The sequence below is a fragment of the Prenolepis imparis genome, unplaced genomic scaffold (genome assembly GCF_030444845.1).
Source record: "Prenolepis imparis isolate NDT839.2.m4 unplaced genomic scaffold, iyPreImpa1.0 SCAF_2, whole genome shotgun sequence".
In the NCBI taxonomy this organism is placed as follows: domain Eukaryota; kingdom Metazoa; phylum Arthropoda; class Insecta; order Hymenoptera; family Formicidae; genus Prenolepis; species Prenolepis imparis.
Window position 1 is genome coordinate 24054087 of NW_028141160.1, and position 15835 is coordinate 24069921.

General features: G+C 40.1%; 3 protein-coding genes across 3 annotated transcripts; 2 read left to right on the forward strand and 1 right to left on the reverse strand.

Moving 5' to 3' along the window:
* Positions 1-560: 560 nt before the first annotated feature.
* Positions 561-8225, forward strand: L(3)72ab (U5 small nuclear ribonucleoprotein l(3)72Ab). The gene is made up of 6 exons (XM_083032596.1): positions 561-689; positions 886-1049; positions 1200-1719; positions 1797-2043; positions 2160-2487; positions 2579-8225. Exons 1-6 carry the CDS (start codon positions 645-647, stop codon positions 7674-7676), a joined length of 6402 nt encoding a protein of 2133 aa, XP_082888722.1. The 5' UTR covers positions 561-644; the 3' UTR covers positions 7677-8225.
* A 1430-nt stretch (positions 8226-9655) lies between these two features.
* On the forward strand, positions 9656-12234 carry Kra (basic leucine zipper and W2 domain-containing protein kra). The gene is made up of 7 exons (XM_083032607.1): positions 9656-9814; positions 10392-10463; positions 10542-10822; positions 10919-11223; positions 11374-11617; positions 11698-11917; positions 12072-12234. The coding sequence occupies exons 2-7, from the start codon at positions 10403-10405 to the stop codon at positions 12221-12223; spliced, it is 1263 nt and encodes a 420-aa protein (XP_082888733.1). The 5' UTR covers positions 9656-9814; positions 10392-10402; the 3' UTR covers positions 12224-12234.
* A 550-nt stretch (positions 12235-12784) lies between these two features.
* Positions 12785-15415, reverse strand: Serrs-m (Seryl-tRNA synthetase, mitochondrial). Its single transcript, XM_083032605.1, has 4 exons — positions 15024-15415; positions 14205-14932; positions 13939-14106; positions 12785-13852 (listed from the first exon to the last, which is right to left on the reverse strand). The coding sequence occupies exons 1-4, from the start codon at positions 15090-15092 to the stop codon at positions 13516-13518; spliced, it is 1302 nt and encodes a 433-aa protein (XP_082888731.1). The 5' UTR covers positions 15093-15415; the 3' UTR covers positions 12785-13515.
* Between the last annotated feature and the right edge of the window lie 420 nt (positions 15416-15835).

The following is a 15835-nucleotide window of genomic DNA, read 5'->3' on the forward strand; positions in this document are numbered from 1 at the left end:
TCCCTATAAGCACTGACGAGGTACTATTAAAGACTGATGGTCTTACGGGAGTTAGTGTGACTGGAAAAAGAGCGCTGTGTACTAGCGCCCTCTCAGTAATATCACAGTATACTTACATACAGTAGGGACAGTCCTTTGTTCTCAAATCAGCCGCGCAGATTTGCTTGCGCATTGTAAGCGACCATTTTTATAAGTCATGCCAATCCCGTTCAACATAAAGAACCCAATAACTCCATTACTGTGATTACATTTATAGTAAAATATAATCTGTAAAACTACAATACTATCATTTTGATTTCGCGTTTTATGCAATATTAAATTTTTATTCAGAAAAAATGACTATAAAATAATATATCGAAAATATTTCGCGCAAAATTGTTTTAATAGTAATGGGTACAACAAAAATATTGATACGGTGCTGCAACCTAAAGACATGGCGGACTGCTGAAAGGTCAGCTGAAAAAGATCAAAGGTTCCGACGCTGTGTGTCCCTACTGTATATAAGTATACTGTGTCAGTGCTATAAGAAAGAATGAAATTCTCTAGCTACTTCAATTGAAGAGATTTCTTGCTGGAAGGCTCTCTTGGTTACTTAGTAGTTCATGATCGTTCATGATCGTTCATGATAACCAGTAGAAACAATCATGGCGGATGCTGCGGCTCGTCAGTTACAGTACGAGTATAAAGCGGTTTGTATTTTCTATTTTTGTCATTTACTTTCACTTTAATAATGTAATGTCTCTAAAATTTTTCCGATATATATCTATTATTTTAACTGCAAATATAATATATAATCTTATACAATATATTGTGTTTTTAATACTGCATCTATTATGGCATGTGATATTACTTTATATTGCATAATATAATAATTGTTACTTGCAGAACTCTAATCTCGTTTTACAAGCTGACGTCCGGTTAATAGAGAGACGCAGTCGAGATGAAGCTACCGGTGAAGTTATGTCCCTCGTGGGAAAATTGGACGGCACACGCATGGGCGACAGAGCTCAGCGTACCAAACCAGGGAAAGCAGAGGAGAGAAAAGTCAAGTAGGTTTATCATCAATGCCATCCATTATTTCTTGCATTAACAAAATAATCTATGAATTTTTTATTTAGTATTTGAAAAAATATTTACTGTGATAATATTGAGTTTCTAGTAGAATTAAAGCTTATATTTATTATATATATATTTTTTAGGCGTCAAAAACGCGACGAAGCACAATATGACTTTGCACGTATGAAAGGAGCAACATTATTGTCCGAGGGTGTGGATGAAATGGTTGGTATCGTATATCGTCCAAAAACACAAGAGACGCGTCAAACTTATGAGGTATTGCTCAGTTTTATACAAGAAGCTTTAGGTGATCAACCACGCGATATCCTTTGCGGCGCGGCTGATGAAGTACTAGCTGTGTTAAAGAATGATCGGCTTAAAGAGAAAGAAAAGAAAAAAGAGACAGAACTATTGCTCGGTTTATTAGCGGAAGAAAGATTTGCTCTACTTGTCAACCTTGGAAAAAAAATCACAGACTTTGGAAGTGATGAAAAAAGCACGACAAACGATGAAAATATCGATGAAACATATGGGATTAATGTACAGTTTGAAGAGAGTAGTGAAGAGGACGATGAAGATGCATATGGAGAAGTCAGAGAAAATGACGATGAAGGGGACGAAGGTGAAGAAGCTAATGATGACAGAGCTATTCATGCAGAAAACGTAAGTATTTGATTATTAATAGCAATTAATTTGAAGAAAATTAAATGTTTGCCTCTAACATAGCTATATTTTTTTAGTTGGGTGGTACAGAAGAAATGAAGAAAGAAAAACCATTACATCCATTAGACATAGATGCATATTGGTTGCAAAGAAGATTAAGTAGAATATATGATGATGCTATGGTTTCTCAAGCGAGAGCCGCCGAAGTGCTGGCCGTTTTGAAGGATGCCGCAGATGATCGCGAATGCGAAAATCAGCTTGTGCTGTTGTTGGGCTATGATTGCTTCGACTTTATTAAACAGCTTAAAAAGTATAGACATACAGGTAAGAATTGCACATGTGTATGATACGAAGTTTATATTTGTGCAGTTTTTAATTTTTCTATCTAATAATTTTAAAAAAAAAACGATAAAAATAAACTTAATTTATGAAATTTACAGTTGCATACTGTACAATGTTGGCTTCATCGCAGTCTGAATCAGAGAGACAAAAAATTCGTAACAAGATGAATGATGAGCCAGTATTGGCGAAAATTTTACGGCAATTGGATACGGGTAAAGGTGAAGACGATAACGACGAGACGATGGAAGCGAGATCACAACGCAAGAGACGGGAAGAGAACGAAGACACGGGAGGACCTGGAGGACAGGTTCAAGGTACAAGAAATTTGATAGATTTGGAGGATTTGACATTCGCTCAGGGAAGTCACTTTATGGCGAATAAACGTTGCCAGCTACCTGATGGCAGTTTTCGAAAACAGCGAAAAGGGTAAGTATATAAGTATTTTTAAGTTTCTTCATAATATTAGTCAATTTTGTCATTTGCATTCAAATATTCAATTACTTACAAATATTTGTAGATACGAAGAAGTTCACGTTCCTGCCCTGAAACCAAAACCGTTTGCGGAAAACGAGAAGTTGCATCCGATCGAACAGTTGCCCAAATACGTGCAACCAGCTTTCGAAGGTTTCAAGACATTGAATCGCATACAAAGCCGTTTGTATCAAACGGCGTTGGAAAGTGATGAAAATCTGCTATTGTGCGCTCCAACAGGAGCGGGTAAAACCAACGTAGCCCTATTATGTATGATGCGGGAGATCGGAAAGCATATAAACGCCGACGGCACGATTAACGCGGATGAGTTCAAAGTGATTTACGTCGCTCCGATGCGTTCGTTGGTGCAGGAAATGGTCGGTAATTTTCGCAAGCGATTATCAACGTATAATCTGACCGTCTCCGAGTTGACAGGCGACCATCAATTAACGCGAGAGCAAATTGCTGCCACTCAAGTGATAGTGTGTACCCCGGAGAAGTGGGATATTATAACGAGGAAAGGTGGCGAGAAAACTTTTACATCGTTAGTACGATTGATCATTATCGATGAGATTCACTTGTTGCATGACGAGAGAGGTCCTGTTCTAGAAGCATTAGTCGCGAGAACGATACGAAATATCGAGACTACCCAAGAGGATGTGCGACTTGTTGGTCTGTCAGCCACGTTACCCAATTATCAAGACGTCGCGGCATTCTTACGTATCAAACCGGAATCAGGACTATTCTATTTTGACAACAGTTTCCGACCTGTGGCTCTGGAACAGCAGTATATCGGTGTCACCGAGAAGAAAGCGTTAAAACGCTTCCAGGTGATGAACGAGATCGTCTATGAGAAGACGATGGAACACGCCGGCAGAAATCAAGTTTTAATATTCGTGCACTCGCGCAAAGAAACCGGAAAGACGGCACGCGCTATTAGAGATATGTGCTTGGAGAAGGACACTCTAGGTCAGTTCCTTAGAGAGGGTTCCGCGTCGATGGAAGTTTTGAGAACGGAAGCGGAGCAGGTGAAGAATCAGGAACTCAAGGATCTGTTGCCGTATGGTTTCGCGATACATCACGCTGGTATGACTCGAGTAGATCGCACATTGGTGGAAGATCTCTTCGCCGATAGACACATACAAGTTCTCGTATCTACTGCGACTTTAGCCTGGGGTGTGAATTTGCCAGCTCATACGGTAATCATTAAAGGAACTCAGGTTTATAATCCGGAGAAAGGCAGATGGGTAGAACTAGGCGCTCTCGATGTGCTGCAAATGTTAGGAAGAGCTGGTCGACCTCAGTACGATACCAAGGGCGAAGGTATTCTTATCACAAATCACAGCGAGTTACAGTATTACCTATCGCTTCTAAATCAACAACTACCCATCGAATCTCAATTAATCAGCAAGATGTCCGACATGTTGAATGCAGAAGTAGTGCTAGGTACAATCCAGAATATCAGGGATGCGGTTACCTGGCTCGGCTATACTTACCTTTACATTAGAATGCTTCGTTGCCCGAATCTGTATGGGATAAGTCACGACAGATTGAAGCAAGATACTTTATTAGAGCTGCATAGAGCCGATCTGATTCATTCCGCCGCGGTCGGATTAGATCGTAGCGGTTTAATCAAATACGATCGCAAGTCCGGCAATTTTCAGGCGACCGAATTGGGCAGAATAGCGTCTCACTATTATTGCACTCACGATACGATGTCTACGTACAATCAGCTGCTGAAACGTACATTGAGCGAGATAGAATTGTTCCGTGTATTTTCGTTGTCCAGCGAGTTCAAAAATATAAATGTCCGGGAGGAGGAGAAGCTAGAGCTACAGAAGCTGATGGAGAGAGTGCCAATACCTGTAAAAGAGAGCATCGAAGAGCCGAGCGCGAAGGTAAATGTGCTCTTACAGGCATACATTTCGCAATTGAAACTCGAGGGATTCGCTCTCATGTCCGACATGGTGTTCGTGACGCAATCCGCATCGCGTCTCATGCGAGCTATTTTTGAAATAGTCCTGTTTCGCGGTTGGGCGCAATTGGCGGATAAATGTCTCTCCCTGTGCAAGATGATCGATCGCAGGATGTGGCAATCGATGTCGCCGCTCAGACAATTCCGCAAGATGCCGGAAGAGATTGTGAAGAAGATCGAGAAGAAGAATTTTCCGTGGGAGAGACTGTACGATCTAGGTCCCAACGAGATCGGAGAATTGATCCGTGTACCGAAATTGGGTAAAACCATTCACAAATACGTTCATCAGTTTCCGAAGCTTGGTCTGTCGACGCATATTCAGCCCATCACGCGTTCCACCTTACGAGTTGTGCTAACTATTACGCCGGATTTCCAATGGGATGAGAAAATTCACGGTATGTCGGAAGCGTTTTGGATCCTGGTCGAGGATGTAGATTCGGAGGTAATATTGCATCACGAGTACTTTTTGCTAAAGGCCAAATACGCGGCTGACGAGCACATAATCAAGTTTTTCGTCCCGGTTTTCGAGCCTCTGCCGCCGCAATACTTCTTGCGCATGGTATCTGACCGATGGATCGGTGCCGAGACGCAATTGCCTGTGAGTTTTCGACATCTGATACTACCCGAGAAGAATCTACCGCCTACGGAACTATTGGATCTGCAAGCGCTACCGATCACAGCGTTGCGAAACACAAAGTTTGAAAACATCTATTCCGAATTCCCGCAGTTCAATCCGATTCAAACGCAGGTGTTCAACGCAGTTTACAATTCTGACGATAACGTATTTGTCGGAGCACCAACGGGTTCGGGAAAAACGACCATCGCGGAATTCGCGGTACTGAGATTGCTGACTCAAAATTCTGAAGGTAGATGCGTATACATGGTGAGCAAGGAAGCATTGGCCGAATTGATCTACGACGATTGGGCGAAGAAATTCGGCCAGCAGTTGAGCAGGAAGGTCGTTCTTCTGACAGGCGAAACAGGAACGGATCTAAAGCTATTGGCCAAGGGACAGATCATTATCACCACAGCAGACAAATGGGACGTGTTGTCGCGCAGATGGAAACAACGGAAGAACGTGCAGAACATCCAGTTATTTATCGTGGACGAGCTGCAATTGATTGGTGGCGAGGAAGGCCCTGTGCTAGAAGTCGCGTGCTCGCGAGCACGCTACATCTCCTCCCAGCTCGACAAACCTACCAGGATAATAGCGTTGTCGGCCTCGTTGGCTGATGCCAAAGACTCCGCGCAATGGCTAGGTGCGCCAGCAGCGGCTACTTTCAATTTCCATCCTTCTGTGCGACCGGTACCACTGGAGCTGCACGTTCAAGGTATAAACGTCACTCACAACGCATCGAGATTGGCCGCTATGGCGAAACCGGTGTATAACGCAATCCTCCGACACGCTGCGCATAAACCGGTGATCATATTCGTGCCCACTCGTCGACAAGCGAGATTGACGGCTATCGACTTGCTAACTTTCACGGCAGCTGAGGGTCAACCGTCGAGGTTCTTCCATGCGGAAGAGGCCGACATCAAGCCGTTCCTCGATCGGATGGTCGATAAAACGTTGAAGGAGACTCTATCCCAAGGTGTGGCTTATCTTCACGAAGGTTTATCGGCGGACGATCGTCGTTTGGTCGAACGATTGTTCGACAGCGGCGCTATTCAAGTGGCAGTCGCTACGAGGGATCTCTGCTGGGGTTTATCCATCAATTCCCACTTGGTCGTGGTCATGGATACGCAGTGCTACAACGGTAAAACGCACGCCTACGAAGATTACCCGATCACGGACGTTTTGCAGATGGTGGCACGAGCTAATCGTCCGCTGGAGGATGAGGATGCCAAGTGCGTGCTCCTGTGTCAGAGCTCGAAGAAGGATTTCTTCAAAAAGTTTCTGAACGAACCGTTACCAGTGGAGAGCCATCTTGACCGCCGGCTACACGATCACTTCAACGCAGAGATCGTGACAAAGACGATCGAGAACAAGCAGGACGCAGTCGATTACCTCACATGGACCTTCCTATATCGACGACTTACTCAAAATCCTAATTATTATGGTTTGCAGGGCGTCACGCATCGGCATCTCTCGGATCATCTGTCTGAGCTAGTCGAGAGTACATTGACCGATCTTGAACAAGCCAAGTGCGTCGCGGTGGAGGACGAGATGGATACTTTGCCGCTCAATCTAGGAATGATCGCCGCCTACTACTACATCAATTACGCTACCATCGAATTATTCAGTCTGTCTCTCAACAACAAGACAAAGATTAGAGGCTTGCTAGAGATTATTTCGGCAGCCGCCGAGTACGAGAGTGTTCCGGTGCGACAGAGAGAAGAAAATTTACTGAGAAGTCTAGCCGCACGTCTACCTCATGCACCACAAGCCACCAGAATGGCCGATCCTCATGTGAAAGCACAATTACTGTTGCAGGCTCATCTGTCGAGGATACAGTTGGGTCCAGAATTGCAAAAGGACACCGAATTAGTACTGGGTAAGGCCGTAAGGCTGATACAAGCTTGCGTTGATGTGCTGAGCTCCTCCGGATGGTTGGCACCGGCCGTCGCCGCTATGGAATTGGCACAGATGGTGACGCAGGCAATGTGGTCCAAGGACTCTTACCTGAAGCAGCTGCCGCACTTCACAGCTGAGACCATAAAGCGTTGCACCGACAAAGGCGTGGAAACAGTGTTCGACGTAATGGAGCTCGAGGACGACGATCGGAATCGGCTGTTGCAGCTGACGGACGCGCAAATGGCGGATGTCGCCAAGTTCTGTAATCGTTATCCCAACATCGAGATGTCATACGAAGTACAGGACAAGGATAAGCTACGCAGCGGCGGTACGGTAAATGTGATCGTGCAATTGGAACGAGAGGACGAGGTCACTGGACCGGTAGTCGCGCCATTCTTCCCGCAGAAACGCGAGGAGGGCTGGTGGGTGGTGATCGGCGACCCGAAGAGCAACTCGTTACTATCCATCAAGCGGCTGACATTGCAGCAGAAGGCAAAGATCAAGCTGGACTTTGTCGCCCCGGCACCCGGCCAACATTCCTACACTCTGTACTTTATGAGCGACGCTTATCTCGGCTGCGATCAGGAATACAAGTTCACCATCAACGTCGGGGAGTACGAATCGGATGCTAGTTCCGGTTCCGATTCCGATTGAGTCGTTTAAAACTAATATGTTCCGTGATATATATTTATCTTTTTTTTTTTTTCATACAGAGTATTATACTTGTCAAATATTATTCCGATATCACCATCTGATCAGTCTGATTATTTCTCTTTCAACACTTTAACATATTTGGAGTAATTATACGAAATCGTGTGTAGAGTTCGGTAAGAGTAGAAGTAGCAATGATTTAGTATAAACCATGGACCTAAGAAGACATGGATAGAGTGTAAAGTGCTCATATAGGCAAGGGGGCTGTGAAATTTGCGGTAAAGGGAAAACGCTTGATGTCTCTTTCCAAAAGCAATCTTCGACTTTGTCGAAGTGTGCGTTGCCAAGGTCCGCGGATGGAGGGGGGCGACGGAAACACGAAGGTTGCTTGTAGAAAGAGATCGCACTATGCACCCCCCTTACCGCAAATTTCACACCGCAGAGGCTTTACACTCCATCCATATCTTCTTAGGTCCATGGTATAAACACACTGAGTGTTACGATATAATTACTGTTAGATAACTAAGAATAAAATTTATATTTAAATATAAAGGATGATAATGTGTGTATATACTTCTTTAATACATGTTCTTATTTTGGTATATCAAATTTTGTACATATAAAATCTTTGAAATATTTATCTCAATTTTATAATTAGTATCTGTTATCTGTACTTAATAATTTGTAGATAACAGCGTAAAAGAGAAGAAATATGTACGCTATTTTATATTTTTGATGTCCGCATTATTTATTAGCAAAACATTAATCGAAATTTGTTACTCGATATTTCTAAAATAAATGAGATTACATACATTCATACAAAAATTTAATCAAATTCATAAAAGGTAGTAAGCAATTACAATCGAGCATTCTTACAACATAAGTAAAAATGTTTGTAATAGGCGCAACCGGATGACCGACGCATGCGCATTAGAAGGTTATGAACCTGTATTAGAGTTATGACATCCAAAGTTTTCATGTAAAAGGAAAGCAACTATTGTTGTGCTTGGTCATCAAAATAAGCAGGAAATTTTACTCTCACGATTGCTCACGATACAATTTATAAATGAATTTAAGGTTATTGAGAATATTTTCTCACTTGCGCGTTCCTTTTACTCACTGAACCAATGACGTCTGACAAAAATGTTGTCCTATTGCTTGAAGATACATTTTTTTTTAATGAAAAAAGTGTAATTGAAAGAGAAGCCTTCATTTGCGCACAGTACAATTGCACACGTTGCAATTGCACACCGTGCTATTACGCTGGGTCCACAATAGATGATTTAAGCCCTAAGGGTGCCGTCACATGGGGCGTAACTTGCGTAAGCGTAACCAGCGGATCGCCAATCACCGAGTTATTCCGATAGAACTCGACGAAGGGCTCTATCGGAATAACTCGGTGATTGGCGATCCGCTGGTTACGCTTACGCAAGTTACGCCCCATGTGACGGCACCCTAAGACATTCTTAAATATAAGAACCGACTATGAATACCGGCCATAAAGTTGCGCACAGTTCTTTTGCACACCGTGCAAATTGGACACGAAAATGCGCGACACATGCTCTATTCACACACACACACACACACGCGCGCGCGCGGGGGGGGTGCAAGGGGGCCTTCGCCCCCCCCTCCCGCACCCGCAACGCCGGTAGGGGTGCCTATCAGCACGGTGCGCAAAAGAACTGTGGGCAAAAGAACTGTGCGCAACTTTATGTGTCTAATAGCACGGTGTGCAATTGCAACGTGTGCAATTGTACTGTGCACTGTGCGCAAGTGAGCCTCTTCCAATTGAAACGGACTTTTCAAAATTTTCGGGATTTCAGAAATTCTCTATTTGATGGCCAATCGCTTGACAGTGTTTTTTTTTTTTTACTAGAAAATTTCCCGTCTCACGCAACCAATCAAATCGTGTTCGCGCCTATATTTTCTCCTTTCTTCCGCGATCTACGGCGGCGTAGATATAAAAATTCGCCAGCCAGTTTCCCGTCTATGTTTTCCGTCGACCGTTGCTTCTCCTCTGGCGGATCCTCTTCGGTTACGCTGACCTCAAGAGTTCTCTTTGGTTCTCTTTAAAACATCTCGCGTCGGTCACGTTAGGCTCGCGGTAGAAGTTGTTCTACGGTTTATATACGTGCTTCTAAGTAAGTAACGCGATAGGTGGAAGAGACGCGGCGAAATTGAGGAAATTCGTAAGGAGTAACGAGGCACGCGCGCGCTTCGCCGGGTTTATTCGCGGATATTTTAATGGCCTCGGCCATCATCGTGGTCAGGCATCGCGCGCGATCTTAACCTCTGAATCAGCCTTTGGCGTTACGGGCGTAATCCGCCGGCCTTGTTCGACCTGTACGTTATATGCAATCGTTGTGTGGTACTGCCCGATAATAGTCGCACGACTCCTGACGCCGCCATTTGTCAAAAATCACGCTCAACGGTTTTAAGGTCAAGTGTTGGAACGCATTGTGAGCATCTCGCGCGCACCTGCCTCGCATATTCGCATTTTCGCAAGATTGTCTAATGTTGCAAATCGTCCAGTATCAAGTCGTACGAGATAGAAATCTTGAGCGTTCGCGCGCACGTTTTTCCCCATCAATTTCGGAGCATTTCGCAACTTTTTGTTATTTATTCTTTTTTTTGAATAGAAAACTTGGAATTTAATGTATAAAGATAGTAGTGTTTAATAATTGTATAATTGTATTGATTTTTTTGTATTCTTTTCAGAAAGGTATTGTATGAGTCAAAAAATAGAAAAACCAATACTATCAGGTCAACGCATAAAGACCAGAAAAAGAGGTAAAGATAAATGTGCTTTTATCATGTGGAATTTTAAATTCTCAAGGTATTAAATAGAAACAAAATAATCATTTGCAGATGAAAGAGAGAAATATGATCCAACTGGATTTCGGGATGCGGTGTTACTTGGCTTGGAAAAAGCTAGTAACGACTTAGAAGCAATTTCTAAATATCTGGACGCGGCTGGTTCCAAGTTAGATTATCGTCGATATGGGGAAGCACTATTTGATATCATGATAGCTGGAGGCCTTTTAGTTCCTGGTGGTTCCATTGCTCAAGATGGTGACAAACCGGTCAAGACCAGTGCATGTGTGTTTGAGCAGTCGGAGGATATGGAGTCCATGCGGAATTTCGAACAGGTAAAAGCTAGAAAAATAATCGAGCATTTTTAAACCACTTTAAAATCATTATTTTAATATATTCAAATCGAATAACAATTATGTTTAAATAAATAGGTCTTTATTAAACTCATGCGACGTTATAAATATCTGGAAAAAATGTTTGAAGAGGAAATGAAGAAAGTATTGGTCTTTATGAAGGGATTTTCACCTAAAGAAAGGATTAAGCTAGCTAGAATGACTGCGCTGTGGATCTCGAATGGTTCTGTGCCGCCCGCAGTTCTCTTGGTTCTGATCAATGAACACCTTGTTAAAGATAACCTGGCATTAGACTTTCTATTAGAAGTCTTTGTTACTTGGAAACAGGAGAAGGGTTTATCTAGTTTAATGACGGCTCTGAAGAGAGGCGGCATTGAAGGAAGGTAAATTTAAAGTATAATATAATATTTATATTATTTGTTGCATCGTTATAAAATACACAGTTGTATAAATTTCCATGACTTCCATTGACTCCCATGACCGTTCATGAATTATCTTGCTTACACAATTCTTTTTCTGTATATATTTTATAGGTTGATGGAATTTGTACCACCAAATAAACGAACAGAAGAACATTTTCGATCTGTATTTGAAGCGGTAGGGCTGGCGGACATTGTGAAATTACACAAGGCTCAAGCCAGTCAAGAAGCCAAACGAGATTTGCAACAACTTCTCTTGGATGACTTGGGGGACAATAGGCCAATAAAGGATATAACATTAGATCTCAAAGAAATGGCACAAAGAAATGTCATTCCCGAACACGAAGTGATTGGAGTGGTAACTTTTTTTTATTTTTATTTTTTATATACCCGATTAAAACTTTTCGAGGGACTGAGAAATAACTCTTTTGTCTGCAGATTTGGGTTGTTGTAATGGGTCAAGCTGAATGGAACAAGAAAGAAGAGCTAGTTGCTGAACAAGCACTGAAACATCTGAAAATTTATACTTCATTGTTTGGTGCTTTTACAACCACTGCCAGATCTGAGCTCGCACTTATCCTCAAGGTCCAAGAGTTCTGTTATGATAACATGAACTTTATGAAAGTCTTCCAGAAGATTGTTTTACTCTTTTATAAAAGTATGTTAATATACATGTATTATATACAAAATAATCTAAAACTAAATATTTTCTACAATAATGTATCACATTTAAGCATTTTTTTACATTTATGTTCATATGTGTAACTTTATTAAATATTTTATATAAATATAACCAATTATTTTAATTTCAGCGGATGTTGTATCAGAAGAAGTAATATTGAAATGGTACAAGGAGGGTCATTCAGTTAAAGGAAAAATGCTCTTTTTAGACCAAATGAAAAAATTTGTAGAGTGGCTACAGAGTGCTGAAGAGGAATCCGGATCAGGAGAAGAAGAAGATTAAAAAATATTCAAGTAAGTTATATATTATATAAAACTATACAAAATGTACATATTACGTGAAACTATATTTTAACATATACTCCTTTACAGAAGAACGCATCATTGCCAGTGATGAGAAATGACATAGTCCCAAAATTTCAAGACAGATCAAGAACAATTCAATATCAATTGGAAAAGACATGAACTCTTCATTGAAAATATACAAAATACACAAAAATATACAAAATAAATAAAACTTAAGTCAATGTTAGGTACACCATGATGGATCAGGTATTTGAAATAGAAAATTTTTAAAATTGTCAATAAGAACTCTAAACTAACACATCCGATCAGTGTTAAAGAACTGTAAATTTGCAATGTCTTTGAATTGTATTACTTTAAGAAAAAATATTTTGTGTTACATTTTTATAAACTCCGCTACAAAATATATACAGAATAACAAAGAAATTATAAAAGAAGAAAAAAATCTTTATCCCTGTGTACGTACAATTTTCGGATCCCTGTCTTTCTTTGTATATAATAATATTGTACTAGTTTATAGAAAATATATACTGACAGGTGGTGTTTAATTATTCGATCTTTTAGTGACTCCTAACTTCCTTTCATAATAAATTATATAAACTCTTCTTTTTTGAAAGAAATCTTCAACAGCATTCACGTACGATAGCCGATAACATCTGTATCTGCTACTTTTACAAGATACATTCCTATTTCTTATTTGCATATATATATACAATATACACACAAATTAAATCAATAGTTTTTTTTAAGTATAAAGTTTCGTTTCTTAGTATATGTAAACATTTTCTGAGCAAAGAAAAAATAGCTGAACCCTCGATCTTAAGATCTCTCATTAGTAGGCAATCATTCTGTTATTTTGTTGCCCCATACTATACAACCCATTCCTTCTGCTTGCCTACATATTCCTTTTGATGTGTGTGTGTGTGTGTGTGTAAATTATATAATATAATATAGTGATAATTATATATAATGTGAATATATTATATATATATATGTGTGTGTGTGTGTGTGTAGTGCGTGCGTGTGAACATATATGTATGCGTGTGTATGAGTAAGAAATCTCAAGATCGAGGGTCCTGATATTTTTCTTTTGCTCAGAAAAAGGCTTACATATACTTTTAGAAATAGAAATGTATATTTTCAAAATAAACTATTAATTTAATTTATAAAGAAATTCAGTCAAATTGCAATCTATGACTGCAATTATTTGTGATAAGATGCGTACTAATATATATTATATACTATAGTAACATAATAAATCTGATTATATATTTAAGTTTTGTTTGGATATAATTTTTGTTTGTATTTATAATTTCTCATGTCAGCTATCGGTTGCTTTCTTATAAGCGTTTTACCCTTCATTAGGGGCACCAACTTCTCTGGCACAGTAATACGGTGATGTTTTGTCTGATAAGTCTCGCATAACGCGATTAGCATGCGAGGTATCGCACACGCAGTTCCATTTAATGTGTGCACGTAAACTATGTTTCCCTGTTTTGTCCTGTACTTGATGTTGAGACGTCTAGATTGATAATCTGTACAATTACTGCAACTAGACAATTCACCATACAACTTTCTTCCAGGCATCCAGCCTTCCATGTCGCATTTTCTAAAAAGACAAGAGAAAACAAAAAAATTGTTGCATTTGCATATATAAGAAAGTACAGATTATACAAAGAAATATGATTGCTGTACCTATAAGCTGGTGAACCTAAATCAGATGGGGGCATATCCATTATTTGAAAATGTAATCCTAGCGAAGAGAACAAATCTTCTTGTATGTCTTGAAGATCTTGAAACATTTTCTCAGATTGATACGGTTCGGAACAGACAAACATTTCCACTTTGGTGAATTGATGAACTCTATATTCAAGCATAATTAATTCAACAATACAAAATTAATTTCATACAATTCTTTAAAATATATCCTTATACTTTAATAATACACTTTATACTTTTACCTATAGATTCCCCTTTCATCCAGTGAACTTGAACACTCTGCGCGATAACATCGACTAACAGCAGCTAATTTCAATGGTAATTTATCATAAGAAAATGTAGAATTCATCAGCTTTCCAGCTAATGACATTTCTGCAGTTCCAGACAGACTATAGTCATTGCCGTAACAAGGATCCAAGTTGTATACAAGAGTTCGACCATTATCCACTATTAAACCACATCTTTCAATAATATTAGTTTGAATAATATCAGGAACCGATACTAGCTTAAATCCATGCTTCATTAATTTCCCAACAGAGTACTGAATCAAAGCCTCTTCCAGTTCTGCCAAATCTCCTAAAAGCATATAACTTCTTTGCCCAGCAATGGGGCCCAGAGCCCGTGTTCTTATTGCTTTCAAATTATCGGCAAGTTCAGCAAACTCTTCAGGTTCAAAATCGAATTTTACTTTCTCACCGCACTGCTTTAAAATTCTTGGTTCATCATATTCAAGTACTGTAGGATGTGTGCGGTTGGGTATTTTGCTCAACTCTCGCAAGAACAATTCTCGCTTCTCGGGCTTGTTCGAAAGTTGGAGAACTTTGTCGATATCGCCAATATCCTTCCTTTTTCTGATATTATTCGATATAACATCGCGATTTTTAGGATTGCATAAAAAATCTGTATCATATTCCGGTTCAGGCAGACATAATTTCTCGTTGATCACATTTTTTCCCGATGCTTCCACGGGCTGTTACAAGCATCATTATTATCATTATTAAAATTGATTATTATATAAAAATATAAAAAAAGATTTTTACAAATGACATAGCGTTACGTACCAACGTGTGTAGCCAGGAATATCGCAATCCACAAAATTGCTTGAAATACCTTTCAAGCCTAAATTTCATTTTATTTAAAGAAGAAATGCATTCATTTATACTATCCACTAAATAAACGTGTTCGACAATAAAAATAAATTGATCGATCGCATAGAGTTTGTAACTTGTTCGAATAGCGTGGTTTCTTATATACAAGGTCACTTATATTTATCAAAATTTGTGTAGTATGGAAAATGTATGCATTTTTTACATATTTATTTTATTTCAGTTTTATATATGTATATTCGATATTTAATATTTCTAGCAATTTTAAGTTGAAGTAATGACATTCATTTATATAATTATAAAGATCGAATTTTCGGTTATATTATTTTTATAAATAAACGTCCCCCCCTTTTCGCAAATTCTTATCCAGAGTAGGCTCATCTATGTACTTTACATGTCCAATGGACTATGCATTGAACAGCGAGATAATAGTGGGAGATTCGATCAATCAGGGTGCCGTCACATGGGACGTAACTTGCGTAAGCGTAACCAGCGGATCGCCAATCACCGAGTTATTCCGATAGAACTCGACGAAGGGCTCTATCGGAATAACTCGGTGATTGGCGATCCGCTGGTTACGCTTACGCAAGTTACGCCCCATGTGACGGCACCCTCAGGATAGAGGATTTTGTTCCTTTTATTCTGATTGGGCTTCTGCACACAGGACGCGGTAGCGGTAGCCAATCAACGTACCGCTTTTTAGTAAGAGCTGCAAATTGATTGGCTGTCGCGCGGCCAGCGTTTCCGCGTCCTATGTGCGGAAGCCC